A 13,011-nucleotide genomic window follows, 5' to 3' on the forward strand; every position below is an offset into this window, starting at 1 on the left:
ATCCATACAGAACTACCTTTTGTCCCTAAAGTATGACTCCAAAAATTGATAATGGAAGCCCATTATGCCAAAAAAAAAATGCTGTATTCATTTATATAAATCATTTTCTTGGTTTCAAGGTTAGTCTCATGACTCAAAAGAATGCAAGAAAAGATGCAATAAATAAAGATGGATATACTGAGGTATATTTAAATTATATCTCTTTCTACATGTGGTTTGTTGTTATAAAAACATCTAAGTTTATTTTCTACATTAAGCAAGAAATAAGAGTTTGTAATTAAATTAGGTTAAATTCATTTTGAGTATTTTTTTGGTCACTTTGAGACATGAAAGTGAGGAGAACATGCTATTTGGTTGGAGAAAATCTGTTCTGTTATTACAACAACAACACTTAATGACAGCAAACAAAGAAATGTTTTTGAAATGTCATGAGCCTACATTTTCTCTTTCAAGGTCATTAATAGCAATGTAATTTTAAGAAAAACAACTAATGAAAGATACATCTGTGAAGGTAAATGACTAAATGTCATGTAACATAGACATATTGCATTCAAAACATAAAGAAAAATGATCATAAATTAAGTTATTTAAATACAGAAAATATACCATGTTATGTGACTCTATGTTGTTTTTTATAATAAAAATTAATATGTTGATTTAAATAAAATCCATTACTTGAAATATTTTGGCTATTTAATGTCACATAAAGTTGCTTTGCTTTTAAGGAAAAAAGACTCTACCCTGAAAAGCTAGTTTCCACAGGAAATGGCCTCAAGGAATAAAAATACTTGAAAATGATGATAATATATTGGGAGGATAATTACAGAAAAATGTTAAAGTGAACTGAAACATCTAGTATTATGACATGCACATAATTTCTGATGAAGGAGGGCAAAGGAAAGGAAACTCACATTCACTAAGCCTTTATATAAAGTACTGTGCTATTTTTCTCATTACTTTGTTTTACACTAAAAAATATTAACATGAAATGAACAGTTGTTCTAGAGTTACAGGTGGGGAAAACAAGGTTCAATGTACAGAGTGAATAGAAGAGCCATGTATTTCTATCTCTGAAGGCCATGCTCTTGGCCTTAAATCATGAATTACTTTGGAGTTTAGCCTATCATATATTTTGAGCACAACCTGGGCATATATCATTTCTTTAGCACTATCTGAATTACCTGGGTGAAGTCCCAGAGTTCATCAGGTCATTTTTATTTATAAGAATATTAGCTTGATGGTGAGAGTGTCCATGCTGCAGTCACATGTAATAATAGTGACTACTTTCCAATGAAGCCCTTTGCCAAGGATACCATATTTCACTTCTCTCTCAACTATGAGGACTAGAGATATGACAATGAAGTGACTTTTTGAAACTTAGTAAATAATAAAAAATAAATGCAAAAGGTAAATATTATTGCATGTTTAGAAGTGTCTGTATAGTCTATTTAAGATGCCCCACACACTTCCGAGTATCTTAAAGTATATTAATCTATATTTAAATAAACCTGTGGATTTCCAAATGCCCACTCTAATGTTTAATGATTGAGTCTTCCTAAGTGTGATACTGTTACATAGCTCAATATTTTTCATAAATAGGTATTTCCTCTTGCTGACTTGATTTTTTTCCTTATCTCTTTATCCCTAGTCATTAACTAAATCATACTTAAGGAGACTGTGCTAAAATAAATGTTTAACTACACAATTATATTTGGTTAAACCAGTGCTCACTGCTTCCAAGATAATCAAGGGCTTATGAAGTATGACAATATCTCTCTACTATCTCCTAAACATGGATAACAAAGGGCTGACAACTATTAAACAGCTAATAAAATACTGTAAAAAAAGAAAAAAGAAAAAATAAACTCTGCACCTTAAAGTTTATGTTTCAGATATTTGGGAAAATAAAAGATTATTTAATAAATAGGATTAGAAAAAGAGGGTAAACATCTGGAGGAAAATAATAATGGATTTTTACACTACCACTATTCCATAATAACTCCCAGATAAATTTAACATTAAAAAAACATAGAAGTACTAGAAGAAAACAAAAAGTTATCTTATTCATTCTCTTCTACTTAAAAAAAACTGAATAAGGAATGCATTCAAGTGTATTTTAAAAGATATAAAGACAATATTGGAAAATCAAATATACAAAAGTATAAATTATCTTCTTTTCCCAAAACTCTCTAAACAAAGAGAAGATTAAAAAACAAAGTGAGAAAATTTTGGTAATTCTTATCAAAGGCTACAATTTACTTCCCAGAATTAAAAAAAAAAAAAAAAAAATTCCTTCAAGTCATTACAAAATAGATGGATGACCCAATCAAAAAACATCAAGAGATATGATCAGACATTACCCAGGGAAAAAATGACTTTTAGAAGACAGAAATGCTCAAAATAACTCCTTATAAGAGATAAAAAATTATTTTGGAGATCAAACTCTTGTCTGAGGTATCATTGGAAATTATATATTCCCATACAATTGGTTCCCTGTCCATTTTGTTTAAGTTTTCTTTCTCCATGCAGCAGCTTTTTAGTTTAATGTAGTCCCATTTGTTTATTCTTTCCTTTATATTTCTTGCCCTAAGGGATGTATTGGTGATAATATCTGAATATCTGAAATTTTCCTGCCTATGTTTTCCTCTAGGACTTTTATGGTATCACAACTTCTATTTAAGTCTTTTATCCATCTGGAGTTTATTTGGTGCATGATGTAAGTTGGAGGTCTAGTTTCATTTTTTTGCATGTACATGTCCATATCTCCCAACACCATTTATAGAAGAGGCTATTTTTACTCCATTTTATATCCCAGTCCCCTTTGTCAAATACTAACAGACCGTAATGGTGTAGACTTATTTCTGGGCTCTCTATTCTGTTCCATTGGTGTATGTGTCTCTTCTTATGCCAGTACCTGACTGCCTTGATTAGAGTGGCTTTGTAATATAGTTTGATATCAGGTATTGTGATCCCTCCTACGTTGTTCTTCTTTCTCAAAATTGTTGAGGCTATTCTGGGTCATTCATGGTTCCATATAAATTTCTGAAATGTTTACTCTAAATCTCTGAAGTATGTCTTTGGTATTTTAATAGGGATTGAGTTGAATCTATAGGCTACTTTGGGTAATGTGGACATTTTAATGATGTTAATTCTTCCAATTCATGAACATGGTATATTCTTCCATTTACTTGTGTCTTCCTTAATTTCTTTCTTCAGTGTTGTGTAGTGTTCTGAGTACAGGCCTTTTATCTCCCGGGTTAAGCTTATTCCTAGGTATTTTAGTTTTCTTTTTGCTGTAATAAATAGGATTTTTTCCTAATTTCTGTATCTGATATTTCATTGATGGTGTATAAAAATGTCTTTGGTTTCTGAATGTTAACTTTCTTTCCCACCATTTTGCCAAATTCATTTATTAGGTCAAATAGTTTTTTGGTGGGGTCTAAAGTGCTTTCTCTGTACATATCATGTCATTTGCAAACAGTGACAGCTTTACTTTCTCCTTTCGAATCTGGATGCCTTTCATTTCTTTTTCTTGTCTCATCACTGTGGCGAGAACTTCCAATAGTATGTTGAATAGAAGTGATGAAAGTGGACACCCTTGCCTTGCATCTGATCTTAGGGGGAAAGCTTTTAGTTTTTGCCCATTGAGTATGATGTTGGCTGTAGGTTTCTTATATATGGCCTTCATTATGTTGAGGTATGCTCTCTCTATTCCCACTTTGCTGAGTGGATGAATACCACTTGATTATAGTGTATAATCTTTTTAATATATTGCTGGATCTGTTTTGTGAATATTTTATTGAGGATTTTAGCCTCTATGTTCATCCACGATATTGGCCTGTAATTTTTTTTCTTTGTCCTATCTTTATCTGGTTTTGGAATTAGGATAATACTGGCCTCATAAAAATAGTTGGGGAGTCTTCTCTTTTCTTGGATTTTTTGGAATAGTTTGGGAAGAATTGGGGTTAGCTCTTCCCTAAATGTTTTGTAAAATTCTTCTGTGAATCTATCTATCCCAGGAATATTGTATGCTGGGTTTGATTTTGAAAACATATAAAGAACTCACATGACTCCACTCCAGGAAGTCAAACAACCCAATTTAAAAATGGGCAAAGGACCTGAAGAGATGCTTCTTCAAGGAGGACATACAGATGGCCAATAGACATGCAAAAATATGCTCAACATCACTAGCCATTAGAGAGGTGCAAATTAAAACCACAGTGAGATACCATTTCCCACCAGTAAGAATGGCCATAATTAATAAATCAACAAACCAAAGGTGCTGGTGAGGTTGTAGATAAAAAGGAACCCTCGTGCACCCCTGGTGGGAATGCAGGCTGATGCAGCCACTGTGGAAAGCAGTATGGTACCTCCTCAAAAAGCAAAGATGGAACTGCCTTTTGATCTAGTGATCCCACTGCTGGGACTATAACCTAAGAATCCTGAATTACCAACTCAAAAGAACCTATGTGCCCCAATGTTCATAGCAGAATTATTTACAAGAGCCAAGTGCCAGAAACAGCCTAAGTGCCCATCAGTAAATGAGTGGATCAAAAAATTGTGGTACATTTACGCAATGGAATATTACACAGCAGAAAGAAAGAAGGAACACCAACCATTTGTAACAGCCTATCTGGAACTGGAGAGCATTATGCTAAGTGAAATAAGCCAGGTGGTGAAAGACAAATACCATATGATCTCACATATAAGAATAACCTAATCAACAAAGCAAACAAATGAACAAAATAGTACCAGAGACTTAGAAATAAAAAACAAACAGACAGTGACCAAAAGGGAGGGGGAGGGAGATGATAGGGGAAAGAAGAGGAAGGGGCAAGCAAAAGAAGATGAATAAAGGGCTCACAGTGGGGTGGGGTTGATTGAAAGAGTTGCAATGTGGGGTAGGGGTGAACAATGGGGTAAAAGGCAGGACAACTGTAACTGAATAACAATAATTTTTTAAGTGAAGAAAAATATTTAAAATAAAAAATAAATTAGAATGAAAATAATTTAAAAAGAGGTAAAAAATTAAAACTGCCAGGTAATGTTTTGCCTTTGAACAATAAACTAATTGGATAACACTGAGAGAGTGTATGGAATACAGTCTTTCTCATATGAGCAGCTGTGTAGAAAATTGGTGCCCACTTGGTAAAGAGCAATTTTGAGAATGTCCATTAAAATTAAAAAATGTATGTTTTTTGACCTGACCATTACACCCATAGATTTTTCTTTTATACATGTATAATAGCATACACTCAAATGATGTATATTCACTGTAGTTTTGTTTACTATAGCAAAAATTAGAATCTACAAGTTTATTATTTAATAACTAGTTAAGCAACTTATGGTATACATATAAAACAGAAAATGACACAACTATTTAAAAAAACAAATATGTAGAGACTCAATTGGCAGACCCTCCAAGGGGAAAATATTATGCATAATATTTGGCATGTCATGAATTACCAAATTTGGGGAGGAAAACTACATTTGCTGAAATATGTATATAATATTTATTTATAATTTATATATTGTAGCACACCCACACACACCAGGCATTATTTCTAGAGTCTTTTCCTTCTTAGTACTACTGAACTCCATGAGGCATTCACTTTGGTATACTGCTTGGTACAGAGGAAAAAACTAGAATAAGAATTACAAGCTCTGTATGCAAGTCTTAGTTTTGACATTTATTGACCTTATAATCTTGGGTGAATATCCTAACCTCTCTGTTTCAGTTTACCTTAAGTATAAAACAAAGACAGAATCTTATTTTTATGAAAGTGTGTCATAGTAAATCAGGCCATGGGTCACAACTAAATTCTAAAATTTTGCTGGTAGTTCTTAGCTTTTTGTCCTTGATAAGTAACTTAACTCATCTACACTTAATTTTTATAATTTATACCATGATTTAGAAAATAATAACATCTATCTCCTCGAAGTGCCAATGAAGAACTTGGAGTTCAGAAGGTTAAGTGATTTTGTCAGAGATATAGGATTATTAAAGACAGAAAAGAAAAGATCTACTGTCTGATTCATTTTAATAATTTATTCACAACAAAATAAAGTACATTTTCAAATGGAATTTCCTATAAAATGATAAGTACACACATAAGTTTTCTTAAATTTTTCTTGATTAACATGAATGGTTGGTTATAAGTTTATATATACATGTTTATATATATATACACATATGTGTGTGTGTGTGTGTGTGTGTGTGTGTGTGTATACACACACACATATATACATAAAGAGCTTTAAAAGCTTTGGGGGTTTATGGGGTATTAACTTTAGTTTTTAGTTTTTTATTAACCTTTAATTGCCTAAATTTGTGAAAGTCAAAGCATTATATCATTCATTTCTTGGCTAAATTTTTTCTAACTCATTTTGAAAAGTATTATTTACTAAAACAATTTAAAAATGAAAATAATGTTAGATTTAATTTTGTCTTGGATCTTTATGGAAGAAGGGCATTTAGATTTAAGTTTCAGGATAACTAATGATAAATGACACAACATGAACTATAATTAGTAAATTGAATATAAATGCTAGTCCCTTTCTATGCATTATTTAACTTCGAATTGTTTGGAAATACTTGTAATATTTTTATAATTATTTTCTTCAAGTGCAAACAGTAGAATAAATGTTATATGACAAACATTAGAAATGACTCTGATTGGAGAACATTAACAATTCACAGTCACTTTGACAAAGAAACTGTACCCTAAACTCATATAAATGCTTTTCTCATAGAACTCATATTTAGAGTCTCAATGCACAAGGCATTCAAGGCCAAATCAAATTCAAGGCTATCAACCCTTTCCCTTAAGAGTTATCATGCTCAATTAGTTATTTATTTTATCAGGATGAACACTTGTCTCATTCTTACTATCCAAAAGATACATTTTCACATTCATAAACATTGATCTGAAATCTAAATTAAGTTATGAAAACTCATTTGAATGAAGAGAAGAAACTAAAGAGAATAAATAGCAGCACTTCATGTCCATAATTACTAAACAAACAAACAAACAAAAAGAATGAAAGCTTCATTGATACATTAAAAAAGATTGGAAAAAATTAAAGACTTCCCACTTTGGTCTATTACATGCAGCAATGGCGAAGAAAAGGAAAATATGGTGTTGGCATTTCCAATGTCACCTTTCTAAGCACAACATAGCAATAGTATTAGTATTCTTACTTCCCAACGTATGATGCACTTTGATCAAAAACAAAGCAAAAGCTTCAAGTATTTTGATATTGATTTAATAATTTTGAATCCAAACAAGAACAATATGATCACCAAACGAGCAGCATTGTATAATTTCACTATTTATTGGAAAAAGCAAATTTACTAATTAAAAAAAATTCTAGGAATTCAAAGTAGTTACTGAATTTTTAGTACAAAAGAATGCATTACAATACACACTGTTTTTGTTATCAACACTTACTGAGTATCGATAGTTCTCATAGAATAATGTGGTCTCAGTAATTTTAAGTATTTTTATCTTCACAAATTCTAAATTATTGTATCATTTCAATTATGGTTACAGAAAGTTGTCTAAACTGCGTAATGCTTAAAATTTCTGATACCCAGAATGGACACTTGAACAGAAGTAGCCTCCTAGTTTATTTTTAGCAAAGCTTACTTACACTTTACTAAAATGAAGGTCCTTAAAGAAGCCACATAGGAATCACTTGGAATATGCATCGAAAACAGACTCCTACACCTGGCCCAGGAAATAATAGATCTAAATATAAAAGTCAGTGCCCCAAAATATGCATTTCCACTGAATTTTTAGGCAATTCATATGTTAAAAAAATTTGAAGAATCTATATTTTTAAGAGCCATAGAGCTGATCAAACCAATTCTTTTATTATCATGGAGGGGTCAGAGGGACTATGTCATAGTCCAGAGGCACAGATATATCTGTGTGATAGTGTTATGTTATAAAAACATTTTTCCCAAAGTAGACAAATAATAAGAAAATCTTTTGAAAACCTTCAGAACCACCTAACATTGTTTTTCTTGGCTACCCCTTTGGAGGATTTACTAAAACCACAAATTGAAAGAAGCAGTAACATTTTTTTTGAATGCCACAATTCTTGAAGCATAGTCACATGATATAGTCAACTGCTAAAGTGTACACACAGCAGCAGTCTTTCAACTGTGTTTCTTGGTTGACAAAAATGAGTTGGTGGTAAGAGAGAGAGGATATTACAAATATAATGATTTAAATTTTAAAAACTTTAACATTGTCACAAATGTCCTCACAAATGTCAAGGAAACTGAGAGTAGAGACTAGATAACTAAGAAATAACAATACATTGTTTTTGTTGAAATATTTTTATTCTTTACCTGCATACACATATTTTGTTTACTGCTTACCATACTTCTCTTTCTCTTCTCTTTCTGACTCTTGACTTTCATCCTCCCTTACACATTTTCCTCATTCTTGTATTTCCTAATCTGTACGTAACATGATCAATTTATGGTCATTTGAAAAGTTTATCAAATTTTTACAGTACATAACTTAAATATGTTGGTGGACAAAATTTGCAATAAAACTGATTTCCACTTGATAACAAGCCACATTATAAAAGCATTTCCTTGAGCTTGTTTTAAATTGATCTTTGTCCAGTATGCAAATTTTATAATATCAGCCATAAAAATGATGAGATAGCATATGAAATTATGGGTCACGTTTTCCCTGTGTGGTAGAAAACATGTTCTTTCACAATGCACATGCATTAATTAAAACTAAAAAAAAAAAGCTTGGAATATAAAACACACTTTGTATATGTATGTATTTATCAAGGAGAAGATAACCATTTCATTCATTTCATTTATTTAACTTTTCTTTGGTCCTTAAAGTATTCTTAAAATACTTTTATGAATATCTGTAATAGCATAAACAATAAAAAAGATAATTAAAAAGAAAAAAGAGTGGCTGATGCAGAGGAGCAATCAGCACTAGTCTGCATAGAAATCGATTACTTATGAAGCCAGTTACTAAAAAACACCTGGACGGCCTGAAAGAGTCAATGCATCTCATAAAGAGATGTTTCCAGGAAGCACAAAGAGGGTCTAGCAGAATATTTAAGCTAAATAATTTATTAACGTGGCTCCTTTCCTTTTACGACATTCTGAAAACAGAATGCTTTTAACATTGAATAATTATTTTAGCAAAGGTGAATCCTTAGAGATAACAGAAAATAAACCTCGAAGACATGCAATTAATATTATGGCAAAGCACTAATTAAAAGTTTAGCACATGTTTCAAAATGAATACTTCTACATATCTAAGATACAATTCTGTAGAAATTTACATAGTGAAACTGTCGCCATTGCTTAAATATCATCTGATGAAAAAACATAAGCTTTTTATCATGTTGAATTTATTTATTTTTAAATCTTGGATAATGACTTTTAGATCCCTGTTTATTCGTGTATTGCTAAAATTATAAAGTTAGTTTTTCCTGTTTTAATTTCTATATTTAGAAGTTTCCCTTAACTCTCAGAAAATATATACATACGTACATTATAAGTAATATGTATGAGTGTATGTGTAATAGGTATACAGACATGTTTGTAACCATACTAATTATGAGGGGGTACCAGTCCAGAATTTATTTATAAAAATTGTGTGTTTATTCTTATACATTGAAACTTCAGTAACCTTTAAAGACTCCCCATTTGATACAATACACCTACTGAGAAATTTTTTTCCACTTTTCAAAACAGTTTTGAGTTTGTTGATTTTTATGCCTTTTAATGTTTCTGCCATTTTTTGTTTCACTTCTTCTGCATCAATGGCAAAACATTTCCCTTTGAAGACTTTTTACTCTGGGGAAACAAACAAAAAAAGTTGCTAGAGTCTCCCTCTGGCCCCACTGCTAGGTCTAGCCCAGTGCAGCCAGCATGGCCACCCACTTCAGCACCCAGGTCTTCAGCTCGCACTCCGCCACGTTCCCGGGGCGCAGTGCCCAGGTGCGCCTGAGCTCGGTGCGCCCGGGTGGCTCCCGCGGCAATAGCCTCTACAGCCTAGGCACCTTGCGGCCGCAGGTGGCCGTGCACTCCACCTATGGGGTTCCGGTGGGTCCCGGCATCCAACAGGTCACCATCAGTCAGAGTAGGCTGACCCCGCTGCAGTTGCATATTGACCCCTCCATCCCGCAGGCACACCAGGAGGAGCGTGAGCAGATCAAGAACCTTAACGACAAGTTCGCCTCCTTCATCGACAAGGTGTGGTTTCTGGAGCAGCAGAACAAGCTGTTGGAGACCAAGTGGGTTCTGCTGCAGGAGCAGAAGTCGGTCAAGAGCAGCCGCCTCCCAGGCATCTTTGAAGCCCATATTGGTCGCCTGTGGAAACAGCTTGAGTTCTTGCAGATGGATGGCGGCCGCTTGGAGGTGGAGCTTCGGAACACACAGGATGTGGTGGAAGACTTCAAGCATAAGTATGAAGAGGAAATTAACCGGCGCATGGCTGCTGAGAATGAGTTTGTGTTGCTGAAAAAGGATGTGGTTGCTGCCTACATGAACAAGGTGGAGTTGGAGGCCAAGGCGAATGACCTGAATGAGGAGCTCAACTTCCTCAGGAGCTTCTATGAGACGGAGTTGTCAGAGCTGCAGGCCCAGATCTCCGACCGACACGTCTGCATTGCTGTCCATGGACAACAGCCGCTCCCTGGATCGGGACAGCATCATCGCCGAGGTCAAGGCCCAGTACGAGGAGATCGCCAACCATAGCCGGGCTGAGGCTGAATCCTGGTACCAGACCAAGTTTGAGACCCTCCAGGCCCAGGTTGGGAAGCATGGGGACGACCTCCGGAATACCCGGAATGAGATTGCGGAGATGAACCGGGCCATCCAGAGGCTGCAGGCTGAGATTGACAACACCAAGAACCAGAATGCCAAGTTGGAGGCTGCCATTGCTGAGGCTGAAGACTGCGGGGAGCTAGCGCTCAAGGATGCACGCGCCAAACAGGAGGAGCTGGAGGCTGCCCTGCAGCAGGCCAGGCAGGACATGGCCCAGCAGCTCCGGGAGTACCAGAAGCTCATGAATGTCAAGCTGGCCCTGGACATTGAGATTGCCACCTACCGCAAGCTGCTGGAGGGCGAGGAAAGCAGGGTGAAAGGAGATGGAGTGGGAACCCTGAATATCTTTGTGGTGAATACCACTGGTGGTGGCGGCAGTGCCCTGACCTACGGGGGAACCAGCGGTGGCAGTGGGCTGGCCTTTTGGAGAACCATGGGCAGCAATGTCCTGAGATTCCAGAGTGGAGCCAACAAGGCCTATTCCATGAGGACCACATCTGCCACTCACAGGAGTGTCTTCAACTGAGCCCCACATATGGGGAGACCCACATCCCCTCCCCTACAGTCACAAGATTATTCCCATCCTGGTTCCCTCCATGGTCCCAAGGCTGCAAAGCAATCTGAAAAAATGATGTCAGAATAGCTTCCAATAAACGGTTTCTTTCTGAGGCCTGGGTGAAAAAGAAAAAAGTTGCTCGAGGTGAGAGCCAGTAGTAAGGAGGGTGGTGTTTGGGAATCATGCTGTTTTTGCTCAAAAACTGCTGAACTCACAGTACAGTGTGGGCAGGTGCCTCTAAATCACCCATCATGAAATCAGCAAACATGTTGCAAGAGTCTTAAAAAATAATTCACTGAAGCTGACACAGCCTCTCATAACAACACCAGCTGATAACACTGATACAGATTGGTTCCTAGAACACTCACCAAGCAGGAAGCCTATATCAGAAGATAATTTTGTTTTGCGGGGGGCTTCCCCCTTGTATATAGGTATATGTATATATGTAGTAGCCATATAAATATATGTGTATATATATCTATATATACATATATATGTGTAGGAAGGGTGGTATATATGTATGTGTGTGTTGACAGAATTTGTTTTGACTTCATATCTTAGTATATTGTAAATTTTCAGTAAATAAGCAATGAGTGAATCATGTTCCAAACTTTAGCATTAAACTTTAAGTGTAAAATTTTTTATATCATTCAAAATAACTATTTAACTTTAACAATGTGTTAATGTTTCAGCTATAATCAAATATAAACTTTTCTTTGAATATTATGCCAAAAGTTTTCATCATTTTTTGAACTCTACATTAAAAATGTACCAGTGTTTAACATAGCTTAATGAATTTTACTTTTCAATAATTAAAATGCATACCTCCTTGTTATATATATTTTTATCCAAATTATTAACTTGATATATTTTCTTTTAGCTCCAATTTAAAATAATGTTAGTGAAGTTCTTCAAAGTTGTCTACGCACTAAAATTCAGTTTCCATACAACCTAATATATTTTCAATTCACTGTAAAATAAGAAGTACTACCTATTATGTAATCCAAGTTAAATACATGATAATAGTTCTTTTTTCTAACTTCAAGGCAGTCAACCATGCACATTTATCCTTCAAACTATCTTTTATATGTTTTTTTCACAGGCTGTTATAAATAAACCATAAGATTGCAAATTCTCACTCAGGTACAACATTTTTTATTTTATTTTAGTGTATATAATGGTAGTATACAATACAAATTACATAAAACTTCCATTCAATTTAAAAAAAAGTTGGCTCCCAGGGATTACTCTAGTGAGACAGATATGATCCATGTTCTAGTGGAAATGAGTATATTACGTTAATAACGATATAACATTATTTACCTAATAATACAACACTATTTTACAAATTTATCTTGAAATAGAAGTGTTTAAAATTAGCAAAATGTTACAGCTTGCCTGGAATACAACAGCTGTAAAGACATGCTAAGACATTTCAAGTTTTATGCTAAGACATTACCTAGCTTGATCATTTTATGTGTTGGTGATTTTCACATGATCTCAAATTCCTGCCTTCAGCACATGGACACCATATCAATACTGACCTCACCATTTCCCCTTCCCCCATCAATCAGAGGATATTACCTTTTCCAAAAAACCAAGGAAACTCAGAACGAATTCTTTCATGCCTATTCCC

General features: G+C 34.5%; 1 protein-coding gene across 1 annotated transcript; it reads left to right on the forward strand.

The window, feature by feature from the left end:
* The first annotated feature begins 9,922 nt into the window (after positions 1–9,922).
* LOC129073217 (keratin, type II cytoskeletal 7-like) lies at positions 9,923–11,459 on the forward strand. Its single transcript, XM_054576913.1, is given in 2 exon segments — positions 9,923–10,645; positions 10,647–11,459. Coding segments are annotated over 2 exon segments (1,422 nt in total). The 3' UTR covers positions 11,346–11,459.
* The last annotated feature ends 1,552 nt before the right edge of the window (positions 11,460–13,011 follow it).

This window comes from Pteronotus mesoamericanus, unplaced genomic scaffold, assembly GCF_021234165.1.
Source record: "Pteronotus mesoamericanus isolate MK-2021 breed Mesoamerican mustached bat unplaced genomic scaffold, CSHL_Meso_final contig_116, whole genome shotgun sequence".
Lineage (NCBI taxonomy): Eukaryota > Metazoa > Chordata > Mammalia > Chiroptera > Mormoopidae > Pteronotus > Pteronotus mesoamericanus.